Raw genomic sequence first — 18,544 nt, 5'->3', positions numbered from 1 at the left:
TAAATAACGGAACGCACCCTAGATGCGTTCTTTGAGTTACGGAATTTATTACAGAGTTGGCGGCATTGTAGCCGTAACATGCGAAAAATTGGGAAAAATGGATGTCGACAAGTGAGCGTATCGCTTTTATCTAAACTTTCGTCGTCGTAGCGAAAATGGGCAATCAATTAGTGGGCATTGCGCCCAGCCAAATATTTCCGGTTGAACATTACTTGACGGATCACAGCGATTTATTATTCGACGTGAAGTAAGTAACTCAATCAAAATCTTGTCCTCCCTCTCGCAAGTGTATGTGCTCTGTAAAATTAGGTACTGTCAAGAGTACTCGGCCACATGCTTGAATAGTATCTTATAATAAAAACAGCCTGTAATTCTTTAAGATTTTCTATACTTAAAAGTAACCTTTCGGATAAATAGAAATTATTTACGTGAACAATTTATTAACTTGCAAAACTTGTCATTTGCAGTTTAGGAAGTACTAGATTCTTTAAAGTGGCTCGGGCTCGCAGTTTGGAGGGTCTGATAGTTGTAAAAGTGTTCGCAATTCATGATCCAACATTGCCATTATCTACTTATAAGGATAAGCTAGAGGAAATCAGATCAAAGCTAGCCTCAGCTGTTAACTGCCTACCATTTCAACGAATGATTGTAAGTATTGTAAATAAAGTATAAAAACAGTTTAAAAATATATGCTTAATTGAGTACAATTAAAATTAATTACATGCTTGGATCAGCTTACAGAAAAAGCAGGTTCAATAATGCGAGAATATGTAAAATATTCCCTTTATGACCGGATCAGTACTAGGCCATTTTTAACAAGTATTGAGAAAAAGTGGATTACTTTCCAAGTATTGTATGCCCTTAACCAAGCCCATAAGGTACATGTTAAAATAATTAAAAAAAAAAAAAAAAAATAGAAATGTAAAAAAAATTATTTAAATTGATTATTTTAATTTAAAAAAATAACTTTTTTTTACTATAGTTTGGTGTTTGTCATGGTGACATAAAATTAGAAAATATTATGATAACTAGTTGGAACTGGGTATTACTCACAGATTTTGCTAGTTTTAAGCCAACATATTTACCAGAAGATAATCCTGCAGATTTTTCGTATTTTTTTGATACTTCTAGGAGAAGGTAATATTTTTATTTTACTAAAATTATGTTTTTTTTCTGTTTAATGAAATATTTAACATTTATAGAACATGCTACATAGCACCCGAACGATTTGTGAAAACACTATCTTCAGAATTGAGCAATACATTGTTATTACCTGAACAAGAAGTAAAAACAGGTGACTTGCATCCCATGATGGACATCTTTTCTGCAGGCTGTGCTTTAACAGAATTGTATAATGAAGGACATCCACCGTTCGATTTTTCACAACTTTTAGGTAAACTTAAAAATTAAATATGAAGTAAAAATTAATTTAAATTATATTAATATTGTATTAATATATTCAGCATATAGAAACAATGAATATTCTGTAAGCAAGCACTTGGACAGTATAGACGATCAAGGAATACGTGAGCTGCTTAGTTCTATGCTAGAGAGAAATCCGGCAAATAGAAAAAGCGCAGAGATATATCTCGCTCAAACTCGTGGCACTGTGTTTCCAGAATACTTTTATTCCTTCTTGCAATCTTACATGCTTATTTTCTCTGCTGCTCCCATTTTATCGCCGGATGAAAAAATAATGCGATTGAAAAAGGACATTGGCAATATTATAAGTATATTAAAGACTGAAGAAAGTGAGCGGATAAAAACAAATGAAACAAAACCTGCAGAAACCACAAAATCTAGTCAATATGAAAATAATGTAGAATCAATTAAGGATGATTCTGGGCATAGCGAAGAAAATACCATGGTAGAAGTCGACAGTGATCAGAGTTCTGATAAAACCGATTTAAATCAAACTGACATGAAAAGCACAACGCAAGATACTGGCAGTGATATTCAAGTAGATACGGAATTAGATGTTAAATTGTCTGAAAATCATAAACAAACATGCAATGCAGAATCCAAGAAATCAATTTCTACCTCGAGTGAAAATTTAGAAGGACTCGTTATTATAACTCAACTTGTTACATCTTGCATAAGAGGATTGCATCATTCACAGTCTAAATTACACAGTTTAGAGATATTATTGGAATTGGCTGAAAATGTTTCTGACGAGACTATTCTTGATAGAATATTACCCTATATCGTAAGTATTAAAGTATTTTATAAAAAAAATTTTTGAAATATATATTGAAAGAATTTGTATTTATTAAACTAAGATGGAAACAATTTCCAAATGACTGAATTGTATTTCTTATATTATTAACACGTGTATATTAAAAAAATTTTATTTAGTTTCATCTGGTTCACGATTCGGCGCCGCGAGTAAGAGTATCAGCAATACATACTCTGACCAAGTGTTTGCATCTTGTAAAATCAATACCATCTTCAGATGTGAACATATTTCCTGAATATATTTTACCAGGATTAGCGCATATAACTCAAGACGAGGCAGTTATTGTTAGGGCAGCTTATGCAGAAAATATTGCGCATTTGGCACATATCGCTTTGCGTTATCTGGAAAATGCACATCTTTCTAATTTGGGAAACAAAGAAGGGCTAAAACCCAGTTACGATAGCGAATTGCAAACTTTACACGAAATGGTACAAATGCTTTTATATTTTATAAAAATAGCTAATTGATATCATTTTTAGTGAACTACATCCAAAATACTTTTAATTATTTTAATAATGTTTTTTCTATCTTTATTTTTTTATCTAGGTTCAACAGTCGGTCTCCATGCTGTTAACAGATCCTCAAAACTTAGTCAAACAAACGTTAATGGAGAACGGAATAAATAAATTGTGCGTGTTTTTCGGAAAACAGAAAGCCAATGATATTTTACTCAGTCACGTTATCACGTTTTTAAACGACAAGGAGGATAAAGAATTAAGAGGTTCTTTTTTTGAATGCATAGTCGGCGTGGCTGCGTATGTCGGTTGGCACAGTAGCCCTATATTAATGCCACTTTTACAACAAGGTTTGTCCGATCCTGAAGAATTCGTAACTACAAAGGCCATAAATGCTATGGCAACACTTACTGAATTGGGTCTATTACATAAATCAGCTCTCTACCAATTATTATCAGAAACTATGGTCTTCCTGGTATGTTATCATCGTGATAGAGGCATTTTAAATATTGATATAATTAATTTACACAACTATTTTTTGTAGGTACATCCTAATCTTTGGATACGTCATGCAACTGTCGGGTTTATATCCGCAGCGGCAAGAACTTTGAATGTGGTAGATGTCCAATGTAAAGTTCAAACAATGCTCCAGCCATATTTGAAGCATTCATTAATTCAAATAGAAAAAGAAATTTTATTGCTTGAGGCACTCGTTCCTCCCATATCTAGAATAGTATACGATTCTATAGTGAAATATAATGACGTGGAGGAATTATTTCAAGTGCTCGAACACAGGCAAGCAGTCAGAGCAAAAGCCATAACGGGTGTAGTACCGTCACAGTACAACGACATGAGTACCTCCTTAAGAAATGTATGTATGATTATATTATTTTGTTTTTCTTTTTTAAAGTAATTTTGTGTGTGAAAAATATTTTAATTATAAAAAAGATTTAATTTAAAAAGATTTATAGATATTTTTTTTAGCTTTTTAGGCGATTAAGTTCGGAATCGATGACTGAAGCAGTTGAGGATCAATTATTGATTATGAAACCTCATTTAATGAAGATCAACAAGTATCGCAATTCTGCAGACTCGAAGCAAAATGCTATCAAGTCCGCAGATGGCAAGCTGGAACTAAGTCTAGTAAGAGATAGAATAAGGCATCATGTCGTCGTATTATATCCCGATACTAAGGGGGACTTAACTCTACCGCCCTTTAAAAGATTGGATCGAAGAACATCGGAGACCGGAACATACGCAACGATGAATCAAGAATGGCGCACGATGTTTGCAGCTCAAGATAACACTCAGGTATTACAATAAATTAATAATTAATTGAAAGTTTTTTTTAATATTCTGCCAATTATATTTTTTACAATAATTATTTTTATATTACTGCAACAGCACGCTATCGTTAAAATGTCAGATATGACTGGAAGCAGCGGCAGTCCTAGCCAAAGCATACACAGCGGAGATATTCATTTATCTCCGCATCATTGCTTATCAGATATGACTAGTATAAATTCTCTTATGAATGACCATTCGCTTCATGAACGGTCTTACATACAATGTAAGTGAAATTAATATGCAAGTAACAAAATAATAATTTGTAATTTTTGTCTTTTATAAAATTGTTAAAAATATTGTTAAATAATTATAAAAATTTTGCAGATAGGTGTGCACCTTGCCGATTAGAAGTGCGGCAATTAACATATCGAAAGCAAGAGCAACACGCAGCTGTATTAAGAGCGAAACGTTGGGCTAATAATATCGCTTGCGAAGCTGGTAAAATTAAATCTTTGTTTTTTTGATAAATTACATAATGCTAAATAAATATTATATCCTGTTTTATTTATTATTGATGTTGGCTAAAAGGTTCGTCATCACTGCCAAAAGATTGGAGGCCCCGAGGAATTCCTGTTGCACATCTTCATGAGCATCGAGCTGCAGTGAATAAATTAGTTTCAATACCGGATACTAGCCTTTTTGCGAGTAGTTCCTCTGATGGATGCATTAAGATTTGGGATGCCAGTAAAATGGAGGGACGAAATATAGCTAATCGTTCTAGGTATTGCTTTTCTTTCCCAGAACAATTAAATGTTGAATATATTTTGATACATTTTTAATTAAAAATTTCGGATTACATTGTATTAATTTTGTGATTTTTTTTGCAGACAAACGTATATGCATAGAGGAGGTCCTCTGGTTGGTTTAACTGTATGCGACCAGGGACAATCTTTAGCAAGCTCGGCAAGTACATCTGGAACAGTATTTGTACTTCGGATTGAGCCAAACTCCAGTAAAATGAGCTTGATCGGCACACGTCAATTAGATTGCCAGGTAATTAAAGATTTCTATAATAATAAAAATTTTATATTTACGAATATTAAAAACAATCCTCGCAACTGATGTAACAGGAAGAAGGAAGTGCTGTCGATATTCAGTATCTAGATTTTGGATCACAATCAGTTCTTGTGTACGCCTCGTTATACGGATCGCTGGTAGGTTGGGACCTGCGATGTCCCGGTACTATTTGGCGTTTGGAAAACGATTTAAAGCACGGAGTTATCACGTCATTTTGCGTAAACAGTCATCAGCAATGGTTAACTCTCGGTACAAGTTCGGGTATCCATACTTGTTGGGACTTGAGATTTCAACTACCGATAACAAGTATCAAGCATCCAACAGGTAGATCTCGTCAATATTATTTTATATTATTTTACGGCAATTAATGTCACTTAAAATACTTTCAATCATTGTTTCAATGATGTCATTTTATTATACTTAAAATATCTTTTAGGTGCCAGAGTGCGAAAAGTGATTACACATCCAACTGAGAATTCATGGATAATCTCGGCGGTGCAAGGTAATAATGAAATCTCAATGTGGAATCTAGAGACTGATCATCGACAAATGGTTCTATGGGCCTCAAATGCTCCACCTTTGAGCCGGACTCAAACTGGTCACACAGTGTGTGCTATGTACGCCGGATGCATCGATTGTTCAGGTTTTCTTTTGGCTGGCGGAACTGATATGCGATTACGTTTTTGGGATTTTAATAGACCTATTGCATCCTACGTTGCTTTGCCTGCTGCTAACGATATTCTCACGCCAAATTCATTAGCATATGAGTAAGTAATTAATATAAATATATATGTATATAACTGTATAATGATACATACATATATAAATATATATATATTATTTTTCTGTTTACAGTTTACGTTTGATAGACGGAACGAATGTTGTACAAGAAGTATTAGTAGATGATGATTCTAATCCGTTGTCTGGAAGTGATACAAGAGGAAGAAACATGGAGGAGAGCGGTCCCGAGACTCCACCCTCTGGACAACATGATACAATCTCCGCCGTGGCGATGTCAAAAACTTGCATTCTTACCGGGAGCACGGACGGCCTGATACAAGTCTGGAAATGATTATTCTTTTCATATTTAAGTACGTTTCCAATGTTTCTCGTACGAACGGCAAAAGGTTTTACCAGTGCAATGTGGAATTTATCCCCAGTAATAACGAAATCATTGTGATCCAAGTAAGAAATAAGTTATTCTAGAATTCTTCAGGTAAATTATCGCTAAATGGCGATGCCAGACAGTGATCGTAATAGAATTTATTTAAAGACAGTCGCGTGAAAAAATTGTGATGCCAGTATAATTATGATACCAGAATATCCCATTTCGGCAAAAATTACTAATTATATTTTTTTAACTCGATGATCATTACTGAGGACAAGTCTTGACGGTATCATATTTATCACTGTATAAAAGAAAAGTTAGTTCTATGAAAAATGAAATATATTTCCTGATTCGTTCATATTTATGACTTTGAAAAAATCTTATAGATATAATTTTACAAATTAACCATAGATAAACATCATTCTTTTTTTTTTTTTTTTTAAATTTAAACTGTATTTATATTATTCAATTTGTTTAAAATGGCTTTTATCTTTCTTAAACCATAAGCATCAACGTACGCACAAAATCGCCGTGCTGTACGAACTCTGTGATCTTGAATTGTACATAAAGCATGTAATATACATTATATTTAAGACTATTGATGATTACAATAGCGCTGTGGGAGCGTGCATTTTTTTAAAAACTTGAACGTAACTTTATATTGTAATGTAACATACATAATGTACATAACTTATTTTTATATGTAGGAAGAAAAAAAAGAGTTCGGGATATTACTCGTGTATATTAGACAGATTGACGATTTTAGAATATCAATGTTACATAAATCGATAAACAAGCCTTTGAGGTGATTTAATTTGAATTAGAATATTTCATAGGTTCGTATGCGCACTATAAATTTAACATTGGAAGGCAAGAAAGTTGCATAAAAATTGCATAAGTGCAAAATAACTTTACAGTACAGTGAAACATTTACATATATACACGATAAAATAATTTATAAGCTATATTGTTTAGCTTTTAACTTGATTTTCGGAATTATTTTTATACCATTTTTTTATTTTAATACAAAGTTACTTTCTGGGATTAAAACAAATTTTATTTTTTTTAATTCAATGCAAGTGCGAATACGGGCCGAGAAGTGAAGAGTGATGAAATTCGCGAAAAACGCAATGCGCGAATAATTTCTTTTTTTTTTTGCTTCGTATTTTACATGGTGAACGTATAAGTAGTTGCATGTAATCACGAATGTTTATGTATACTAGTTTGCTAGTATTGTCACACACGGGCACATACGTACACGCAACATTGACTGAAATACTCATAACCGGTGGACGTATACTGTCTAAAGCTATATTGTTACAATAAATTCATATTTTTAACGTAACGTTTTTATTTACATTTGGCACGATAGATCAACCATTCAACGAAATATGGCCTTTACCATGGACAAACAGGCGCGGCGGGATAAGGCACACGTCCTGGAAATGCGTATGCATCTGGATTTATAGTTTTACAGATCTGTTTCCAGCGTTCCTTACCACCTCTACTTTGACGATAATACGGACCGTTTTCATAGTATCCAATATTCCGGTTATAATACGAAGATTGCTGAGGAAACCACAAATCTAGCCAAGGTATACAAAAAACAGAACTCACCAGTAGTAATAGCAGAATAATTGACTTCATTTTAATATCTTTTAAAAACTCCAGTCATAATCTAGCGGATAATATTCTTGTGATAATCTGAAAAGAGTAATTTTTTTTATTTTTTAAATATATTTAGTTAGTTATATTTAGTTTCACATTATTCAACATTTATAATGAATTTTAATTTGTTATACATTAATTTTTTTTTAATTATCTGATTCTCATTGTAATTGAAATTAGTATTATGTTTTGAAGTAATTGAAAAGATTATTATTTTTCTTACATTATTCAGTTTTTTCTTCAATCTTTCTAACATCCGTGATAGTACAGGATCTATAGTAGCACCAAGTGAATGTTCTGCAAATAAAGACAGTTCTATTGGGATTAACGATTATACCACTTCTGACAAGTGTCGCGGCGCACGTAGTAATACACCAAAGTAGATTAAAAACAAGGACAACGCGCGTTCACGCACCAAAAAACCATATAATGAAAACATCGTTGCGTCACGGGCTCAATCTTTTCTTATCGCAACTTTCACACTTTCTGAATTGCAGAATTAATAGCGGCACGTGTTTTTTTATTTTTTTGAAAATTCGTCTCGCTAATCGTACTATATAATTTTTTAATTGTGCAATGAAAAATGATTAAGATCACCTCTACAAAGTGCTAGAGCGTAGAATCGACTGCTGTCTAATCGCAAGCAACTGTAACAAGTACGCTACCGCAGTGGAGAGATGCTGGATGTTTGCCGCTGTTTTATATACCACTGGCCTATCACCCTACCGCTCAGAAAAACGTACAGTTAATGATGAATCTGCATTGCCTGAAGGATCCCGGGATATTGAATGCGCGTATGTATTTGATCGACTTTAATAAAAATATGTGATAGTCTTTCATGATCATATATAAAGTTATAAAAAAAAGAAAAAATGTAGATTCAAAGTTACGATTAAATTAATAAACCTTATTTGATATTATTAAATCATAGATTCAGTTTTTTAGTCAGTCTTTAGCTTTTTCAATTATGAATTTTTATATTATTTTTAGATTCTTTTGATACTTCAAAATTATTTATCTGAAAAATACTAAGCATTGAAATTTATGTTTTTTTTTTTTTTAACATAATACATACACTTTGTTTTGTGATATTTCCAATTCATATTCATAATCAAGACTTACATTATCTCGATAATTACTTTCTAGGTCTTTTATTGTTTTTCTGTAAAATGATTGTGATCAAGTCACCAGAAAGACTTCATATTTCTGCAAATCCCGTCTTTTCACGATTATTTTCTCAATTTAGAATTCCGCACGTGCTGACAAAATGACGCAGCCACTTGCGCGCTTTTGAACTTGAGGAAGGTCTTTTTCACTGTCCTGGCTATTGTTTATAGCGATTTATATGCAACATTCGTAACTGTTATTCGCTCTCTCGCTCGCGTATTCCACACACGAAATATCGTTTGCGGGGAATCCAGGAAAGATGTATATGATACTGATACCATCATAATTACTCATTTGTCCGGTATGCTGCTATATCTTATGATAATAACATTTTCACGTGACTCTTTGAAGCATAAGAAGGAAGAAAGGAAAAACTGTTCTCGGAAGACGTAGAAGCGGTTGACTGCATCGCGATTATTAGATCGGATCGTGTACATGATTCCTCTTGGATTAGCATTCGATGTTTAATTCATGGATCGCGCTTTCGGCTGCGCATGGTGTAGGCGTATCCGCGAAATTTGACGCTCTGCATAAAATAATTTTATATACGTAACTCACCATTGGCATGTGCTTACATGTTGCGTGCATTCGATCACCCGCATTGTGTGAATTTCGCGGTATGCGATTTTTTTCCTTCGAGATTGCGAAAAGAATCGCGTGACCTACATTATAATACGTGGTCTGACGATCAGTGTGCGATATATTCTATCTTAACGTCTGGTTCTTCCGCGCTGGCGTCAAACTTTATTGAGAGTTGTTTTACATCCAAATATTATGCCAAGGACGTTGCTTGCGATACTGGAGACAGGATTATCTTATCGGCAAACTTGACACACTTTCCACACCGTAAAACGATCATAAGTTGCTCTTTCACCCTTAAAATATTTTTTTTTATATGCTTTAAATATTTTTGTAAATACGTTGCTTATCATCTCTCAATAGTAAGAACCTAGAAATCACTTTTGTATTACTTTCTCTCTTCTCAGTCACATTTGATTGCCTCATTATATAAAAGTTCAAGAGAAAATTTCAAATTAAATTTACAGAAACTTAAAAGAAACGATTTAATGTTTAATTAATAGTTATAATCGTTTATATTAATTATTTTAAAGATGAGATAATATAGTGCAGTAATCCGATGGTTTCCCTTTTAACTTGTAATTCCATTTGAATGGAAAGAGATAATTTACCTCGTGCAATCAGCATCAATCCATGTCAGTGCAAATTAACTCTTGCAGTGGCTGCAACATTTTTCTGTTCGTTATTCGTCATCTTACGTGAAGTCTTTCTCAATCTCATTCATTGCACGCAACTTCTTACAGGAAACCTACAAGATGGTGGTAATCAATCTTTAATCACGTAATAACGGACTGTATGTAGCATAAAAAAACTGGGTTATACATAAACAAATAACTCGAATTGCCTTATAGGATATCATTCTACGAATTGATAAATCCACTTATCAAGTATGATTTGGAAATTGCAAACGAGGTCGATCGCTTTGCATTTACAATTGCACACAACTGTCCTTACATTTTTCGGACGAATCTTTTCACGAAAGGGCGAGTTTTCCAATTATGGAACATTAAATAACGACTCGATTTGCGCTACCAATTTCCTATTATCGTAATAGTCAGTTTCCAGTTTGGCCGACTATTAATAGCGTTTGGCAGAGAAAGTCTGCCTATTTTACACACGGACGCTCGCAATGGACGAGCAATTTTTTTATTATCTTATTTTATGAAGTTTAATTTAATTTAAGGTAGCGCTATTAAAAAAAAGAAAAAAAAAGTAACGAAATTGGATCGTTGTAAAATCACCTGTACCCACTTATGTCTACGTTGCATTTAGAAATACTTTTATACAAGCCCGACGCCGTGCGTGATAAATTCGAGAAACATGTGCAATGGTAAAGCTATTTAAGAAATAGCTTTGTTAGTGCTCGTAACTAGTGATTCAAATTACTTTGTAGGTAGAGGAAGTTTTCAACACTTGAGAATATGTGGCGATCGAACCGCTTTGCGTGAAAGCTTTTATGCCTCTGCTAATTCTCTTCCACGAATTTTTGGCAAATAATTCCAGAACTGCTTTCTCGATGATGCGTTTGCGGCTTTTACCTCCTTCTTTTTCCAAGAATTTACCTCGAACGCACCAGATCTGACGTTGAACGGATCTAGTTAAGCTTTCGTCTTGTTCTTGTTACAATTGTGGCAGGTAATAAATAATTAATATTGTAAGAATTTAAAAAATTTGAATCACTAGCAAACACCTACGATCACAGCTGCGTTACAAAAGATACCTAATCATTGATCCAGGCAAAAGAAGTCTATTGGAGACGAACCGATGGTTAAGACATTCGAGATGCCTAAAAACATCCGTACGCTCGGACGTCACTTCTTGTTAAGATTTGCAGACATGCCGTGGTAAATTGTCTAAATATTTTGGCTACTGCAGACTTCATCAAAACCGCTCGGTGCAGTCGACTACATCACGTCCATCAGCTTCGTTCTGCCCGATATTCGCTGGAAAGTCTTGATCGCTGTCAGACTTATCTGATCTCACGTGTCTGTCAGAGTCCTTTCGAATGTCAAATCACAGCAACGTCGACGATAAGGATAATTGTGAATCTCTTCGCCGGTCTAGCCTCTCCGTGAAAATGCAGCGTAGTCTGAAGAAAATGAGAACAAGTATCCGAAAAATTACTGGTAATCAATCTACTTTTTTAAGTAATGCAGCTAAAGTAAAAACTTTTAAAATTATATGAAATAAATTAAATCGCAGAATGTTTCGATAAAGTTAAAAATATAATATTATTATATATTACATAATTTGATCACACACCTTTCTTGTAGAAAATATTTTGGAGGACGAGAAACATTCTTCGTATATCTTTCCCGAGCAGTTGTCTATTTTGACCTGGCGCACCGGGTTTTCTAAAGATGAGATTCGCAAATTATATCGCACCTTCAAGCAGTTGTGTCCCAAAGGATGCGTGACATCCGGTGACTTAAAACCCGCATACGCTAAATTATTTCCACTTGGTGATCCGGCTAAATACGCACAAATCGTGTTTAACAGTGTCGACCGAGACGGCGATGGTATTGTCAGTTTCAACGATCTTCTTAAAGCCTTGACGATGATTGTCAATGGCAATGTAGACCAGAAACTTTCCTGGATATTCGAGTGAGTTTATTTCGTCCACAGTGTTTTTATTAATAATATGCAGATCGTTTCTGAATTGATGATTACGACATAATAACGAGTGTAATATACGTTCCCTTATTTCTTATTAGATTTTACGATCTGAATGGTGACGGTTGTATCACAAGACAGGAAATGTTAGTCATAATGTCTGCGATTTATGAAATGGTACAGAACACGCAGACTGTTCAATCTATGATTAACAAACATGTGGACAGGTTCTTTGAAAAGATGGATACGGATAGAGACGGCATAGTTTCGAGAGAGGAGTTCATGAGCAGTTGTAAAAATGTACGAGACTAATCCCACTGTAAAAATAACGTTATTTGTATTTAACGCTAGAAGGTCCTTGATTAACATAATCTTTAATCGGACTTTCTTTATAATAGAAAACTATATTACTTTTTATATTACTAATATAAATATTTATACGAAAATTAATTAAAAATTAATTAGGCTTTTTATACCTTCTAGTGATAAAATTCAGCACAATAAGATACATTTTAAAAATAAAAAGTGAATATAAAATGTATACAGGATGTTCCATAGTAAACTATCACTTTTTTGGGAATAGGTATAACTTGTCGATGAGATCGACTGTACTATGAGACATTCTGTATATGAATACAAATTCTATTAATTTAATTTTTTTTTTTTACAGGATGCTATTATATGCAACCAGTTGTTTTTATTTAACAATATCTGGTGACGGAATGAAAATAATCTTAAGATTAATGAAAATAATTCATAAAACTATTAAATATTAATAAAAATTTAACCTCTGACCTTTTTGATTCTTTGTAAAAAAAAAAAAAAAAAAAACGTAATATATCACATTACTTCCTTTTCTTCCATTTGCAGTATGTAGACAGTTTGATATCATTTTAAGCACTTCACACATGTTTAAAACAACCTTTTTTGTAGAATGTAGAACACGCAGGCGAGGAAAAAAGCAAATGCCAATGCAAGTAGTACTTTATCAGTGACTTCTCGTCTACCGTATTTTCCTAACAATTTTCCTGATTGCACTATAGCTTGCTGTTGATGTTCCAGTTCATCTTTGGTATCGCCGACCTTATCTGAAGACATCACTGAAACAAGAACGATCTGTTGAATTGCAGCACTCGTTATCTAGCAATGGCATAGGATACATACACAGAGTATCCAGCGTGTCGGCGCTTCTTTGAGTCGTTTCGGCCAGTTGCCTGGAGATGTTAAACAGTTTGTCTGTTACCTGGCTAGATGCATTCGTTAAGCTCTGCTTGTCATGCCGTCTACGAAGAGCATTTTGACGCTCCTCCGATACAGAGAACAGATTCTCTCTTGCTAATTTGTCGATGACACAAGCGCTGACGACGTTGGCTTTACGAAAGGCTGCCAAGGAAGTGTTTAGCTGTTCCTTGTAACTGCTCACGGCAGACAACAGCTCCGTTTTCTTCTTTTCATTCGTCTCGGTTTCGGCGACGGATACTAGATGCTCTATTGAGAGTTTTAAAACTGCTATCTTGGCTCTACCTTCCGCATTGAGTTCATCCAGTACTTCCATCGGCCCGCTACATTGCTGTATGTCCTTTGCAATGAACAGGCAATTTATTAAACGTAAATCATCGATTAAACTTATTGTAATATAATTCGCAATATTTTTTTCGCTACTTTTAACGTAATCTTGTTATGGATCAACATTGAAATGAGGTTATATTTTGTGTAAAACCGTAATACATATTTACTTGTATCAAAGCGTTCACTTGAAGCTGATGTTTAACGATATCCTGATGTATTAATTCCACTGCGTAATTATCAGGATTCATTGATAATGTGAGTTGTTTCACTTCTCCGATATTTTTTGTTTAAACGACGAACGTACACATATGCACGATATGTAAGTGAAAATCCCGATCAGCTGATGCTACATACTAACAAGACTGCCAAGCTGTCAATGAACACGTGGAATCCACCAAACGTTAAGTGCCGCTATAGCTCCAGTTGAATTTCTGTGATAAAACATTTTAAAGATTATTATAAAACGTGAGAAAAATATTACTGTCGGTATTATTATTTTTTATTATGTGATATAAGGAAAGATTATGACATTTTAATAGGATTATCAATGTAATTTATTATTACGTATAGATATATAATACAATTTTATCTATTTTGGTTTATTACACAGCTAATTACAGCATTGCAGTCGGGTTTTTGCGATTTGACGACTGCAAAAAACTTTGGGACTTTTTTCCGTTTGTAGAATATGAGCATATGAAATATTACTAATTAAAAACTTGCTTCATTATACTCATTTCTAAAATGGCAAAATTTTACAACTTTTATAATCATAATTATGTACGAGTTAAATATACCCAATAGTGGGCACAGTACTACAATTCACACAGTCGTGATTTCAGACGAAAATGGGCTTGCAACGCAAGGCCTACGGTTTTTTTTTTTCCACATAAAATTATCGTTAGCGCAGGCTATTTATCACAGCGGCAGTGAATTCAGTTGTTGAACTTTGACCACCTAAATCCTTCGTGAGCACCTTCCCATCGTTCAGCACGCGATTCAATGCTTCCCGAATTTGCTCGCCATAACGTTTGAGATTTGAGTGGTTCAAGAGTTTCACTGCACATAGCAACATCGCCGTTGGATTCGCAACGTTCTTACCAACCGCTTCGGAATACGTGTGCCTCGCACCCTTGAAAAATACAGATCCTTGTAACATATGTTTCAAAATGCCGTGTTAAGTTGTAAAGCTTTTTTTTTATTATCTATTTAATATTAAATATAGTTTTAATTTTGTAGAAATAAAATAAGATCAGATATGTTACCGGTTCAAAGACGACACACTCAGCGCTATAACTAGCACCTGCGACGACTCCGGCACCACCGACTAATCCGGAAGCAAGATTATCCACAATATTTCCGTACAAATTCGGCATTACCATAACGTCAAACTGATGTGGATTAGAAACCATCTGCATGGTACAATTGTCGACAATCATCGTTTCAAACGTAATTCTGTTTCGTTAAAAAATAGAAATATAAAGTATAATGCAATAATTTTATAATAAATGTTTATAGCAGTCAATCAAAAGAGACATAAAAAATTCTAGTACCTTGGATACAATTTAGCAATTTCTTGACACGATCTGAGGAAAAGTCCATCACCGAGTTTCATTATATTAGCCTTGTGAACACACGTGACTTTCTTGCGATTATTTTTTACGGCATAATCGAAGGCAAATTTCGCAATTCTTTGGCTCTTAGCGGCAGTCACAATTTTCAGGCACTCGACCACCCCTTTAACAGATTCGTGTTCCAACGCAGAATACTCGCCTTCTGTTTGTTCTCTGATGATGACACAATCTACATTTTGATGACGTGATCTGACCCCCGGTAAAGATTTCACGTGCACAACGTTCGAATACAGGTCCAGGCTCTTACGTAATTTCATGTTTAAGGTCTGCAACTCTCCTGTCATAGAATGATCTGGAGTTGCTAAGATCCCCTGTAATATAAAATAATTTACATTTCTGTTAAAATTATAGTCGTCAAGCAGTCACATTTTTTTTAAACTTACAGTTTGCTTTGATAAAATTATTTTTATATTATTAAAATATATAATTTGTTACGAGTATCAAATGACATGTTTCATAAATTAAATTGTGTACATAAAATAAAACCATTAAATATATTGTTAGTATTAGAAAATATGTAATATGTAATTGGACCTTTAAACAAACTCGGTTTCTAGCAATACTGTTGGAGACTTGATCCAGAGGAGCACTCAAGGTTGGATTTACTTCGGACAAGAAATAAGGTTCAAATTCAACCGGGACATCTGCTGCTTTGAAAACACTTTGGACAGCAACCACAAGTTCCGGTCCAACACCATCCCCTGGTATTAAGGTACATTTCAACTTTCCTTCTTGTTCAACTCCCTAAAAAAAATAACAATTGCACATTTAATTGATTATCAATAAAAAAAAAATAAAAAATACATTATACTTACAGTTTCTTGTTGTCTTATTGTCCCTACATGCAGCGCTCTAGCAGTGCTCTTTTGAGCAGCCTGCAAGCATAAAGTAAGAATTATCATTTATTGAATATATTAATCTAAATTAATATGCATGTTACAAACATATGTATAATTATATAAAGAATTCAAAGTAGCAATTGTTTCACATGTGATCTTTTTTTTTCAGAAAATCTGAACAAGATTGTTACAATTAACTGGAGTTAATTAGCCCTGCTCTTGATTCAGCTTGACGCACTTTTCGTCAACACTTTGCTCCCTCTTGCATAACCAGGACCCGCTTATTTTTTTTCAATGAATAATAGGACCGCTCCATTAAAATCTAATGACACGCGGCAAGAGCTCCGTTCGACATTATACCAATTCGCGTATTTGAGCAAATGTAGAAAATGTGCGTGGCAACGAGGAGTAAGCTTGCGTTTTTGACACGCGGTTTGCACATTGGATAAAAATATCACGATAAAGACACTTAAACATGATGCCCTAGCGGTCGTCGTCTTCGACGATCCCGACAGAGTGACTGCATTATTTATAACAAAATTAACGTCGCTCCCATTCGTACTTCGTAGGTATAAGCAATGGGACTTCGGAAAAAAAAAAGTAATTGGTGATTACCTGGGAGAGTGCCTTACAGATGTTTCTCGCTAGCAAAGCCATCTTTCACGACTGAGCTGAGCGCCGACTGCTTGTAACCAGTGGTCGCAGATTTTAGACGGGCAACATACGCACACTAAGCACAATGCCGTGTCCGTGTGTGCCCGTAGCGCCTGCTAATGCCTCGGACGCAGAGAACCCAACTCGGAATCGCGGCTTCCACGCATGCAGATACAGAGGCTCGTCCGCGTGAAGCCAGCGTTTCAGCTGCCGTCGGATAGAAGAACAGGCCAGACCTATACACTGTCTGTCCTGTTCTTTCGTGACGTTGTCGGCTAAGATATCGCAGATCCGCTTCTCGGTAACATCGCGGAGTCTTAAATAATTTTAAGTAGTACGAAATCCGACATTTTCAAGATATAATATAATATAAATTTTTAATGTAAAATGCAACAAAAATTTTCCGTCCCACTTAAACAGACTGCGGACTGTCGGTTGTATATACTTTTCATATTTTCTGCAAGTACAACCGGTGTGGTTAAAAATTTTTTATGCATTCTACACATCACTCATACCTAGTTTAAATTATTATAAAACAAGGAAAAATTGTTCGAATAGGACTTTAAAACTACTAAAATACGCGTCGCACAATCCGGCGTAACGCGAATCTCAAGCAGCAGATGCCAATTTCCCGAATTGCGTGCAGTAGCGCACGCACTATCAGTCACGGCTAACGAAACAGAAAACGACACTCCGCGAGAGACCGACGAATACTCCGGGCTGTACAACGATCAATTAAAAATAAATTGAAAACGCGAATTATAACCCGAGAGCGCGAAACAATATTCCGATCACGAGAAAAGCGACCTTGTTTTATAATAACTTAAACACAACACCCCGTATAATATACAAAAACGCAAAACTGTACGCTCACACTCACACTCGCTCACATAATATTCACCGCGCACTTCATAACACTATGACTCATATTCACCGCGCATTTTATTACAATATCACTCATACTTAGTTTAAATTATTATAAAACAAGGAAAAATTGTTCGAATAGGACTTATAAAACTACTAAAATACGCGTCACACAATCCGGCGTAACGCGAATCTCAAGCAGCAGATGCCAATTTCCCGAATTGCGTGCAGTAGCGCACGCACTATCAGTCACGGCTAACGAAACAGAAACGACACTCCGCGAGAGACCGACGAATACTCCGGGCTGTACAACGATCAATTAAAAATAAATTGAAAACGCGAATTATAACCCGAGAGCGCGAAACAATATTCCGATCACGAGAAAAGCGACCTTGTTTTATAATAACTTAAACACAACACCCCGTATAATATACAAAAACGCAAAACTGTACGCTCACACTCACACTCGCTCACATAATATTCACCGCGCACTTCATAACACTATGACTCATATTCACCGCGCATTTTATTACAATATCACTCATACTTAGTTTAAATTATTATAAAACAAGGAAAAATTGTTCGAATAGGACTTATAAAACTACTAAAATACGCGTCACACAATCCGGCGTAACGCGAATCTCAAGCAGCAGATGCCAATTTCCCGTGCAGTAGCGCACGCACTATCAGTCACGGCTAACGAAACAGAAAACGACACTCCGCGAGGGACCGACGAATACTCCGGGCTGTACAACGATCAATTAAAAATAAATTGAAAACGCGAATTATAACCC

The 18,544-nt window shown here is 34.9% G+C and overlaps 4 protein-coding genes across 4 annotated transcripts; 2 read left to right on the top strand and 2 right to left on the bottom strand.

Annotated features, from left to right (window-relative positions):
- The first annotated feature begins 55 nt into the window (after positions 1–55).
- Vps15 (vacuolar protein sorting 15) lies at positions 56–7,503 on the top strand. The gene is made up of 17 exons (XM_070660231.1): positions 56–247; positions 468–648; positions 735–878; positions 983–1,137; positions 1,203–1,393; positions 1,464–2,206; positions 2,356–2,664; positions 2,783–3,166; positions 3,236–3,562; positions 3,676–4,002; positions 4,096–4,261; positions 4,363–4,476; positions 4,567–4,759; positions 4,866–5,031; positions 5,109–5,379; positions 5,492–5,822; positions 5,911–7,503. The coding sequence occupies exons 1-17, from the start codon at positions 156–158 to the stop codon at positions 6,125–6,127; spliced, it is 4,311 nt and encodes a 1,436-aa protein (XP_070516332.1). The 5' UTR covers positions 56–155; the 3' UTR covers positions 6,128–7,503.
- A 4,066-nt stretch (positions 7,504–11,569) lies between these two features.
- Positions 11,570–12,984, top strand: LOC139104909 (neuronal calcium sensor 1-like). Its single transcript, XM_070660685.1, has 4 exons — positions 11,570–11,703; positions 11,851–12,181; positions 12,292–12,490; positions 12,861–12,984. Exons 1-4 carry the CDS (start codon positions 11,583–11,585, stop codon positions 12,906–12,908), a joined length of 699 nt encoding a protein of 232 aa, XP_070516786.1. The 5' UTR covers positions 11,570–11,582; the 3' UTR covers positions 12,909–12,984.
- Positions 12,503–14,113, bottom strand: Sec20 (vesicle transport protein Sec20). The gene is made up of 3 exons (XM_070660697.1): positions 13,927–14,113; positions 13,355–13,769; positions 12,503–13,290 (listed from the first exon to the last, which is right to left on the bottom strand). Exons 1-3 carry the CDS (start codon positions 14,005–14,007, stop codon positions 13,103–13,105), a joined length of 684 nt encoding a protein of 227 aa, XP_070516798.1. The 5' UTR covers positions 14,008–14,113; the 3' UTR covers positions 12,503–13,102.
- Positions 14,114–14,289: 176 nt separating this feature from the next.
- Positions 14,290–17,047, bottom strand: Idh3b (isocitrate dehydrogenase [NAD] subunit beta, mitochondrial). Its single transcript, XM_070660565.1, has 6 exons — positions 16,848–17,047; positions 16,209–16,268; positions 15,928–16,137; positions 15,313–15,704; positions 15,025–15,214; positions 14,290–14,891 (listed from the first exon to the last, which is right to left on the bottom strand). The coding sequence occupies exons 1-6, from the start codon at positions 16,887–16,889 to the stop codon at positions 14,661–14,663; spliced, it is 1,125 nt and encodes a 374-aa protein (XP_070516666.1). The 5' UTR covers positions 16,890–17,047; the 3' UTR covers positions 14,290–14,660.
- Positions 17,048–18,544: the final 1,497 nt, after the last annotated feature.

This window comes from Cardiocondyla obscurior, linkage group LG01 (genome assembly GCF_019399895.1).
Source record: "Cardiocondyla obscurior isolate alpha-2009 linkage group LG01, Cobs3.1, whole genome shotgun sequence".
Classification (NCBI taxonomy): Eukaryota; Metazoa; Arthropoda; class Insecta; order Hymenoptera; family Formicidae; genus Cardiocondyla; species Cardiocondyla obscurior.
The sequence above is the reverse complement of the archived record's forward strand: the minus strand, read 5'-3'. Positions and strand labels throughout refer to the sequence as shown.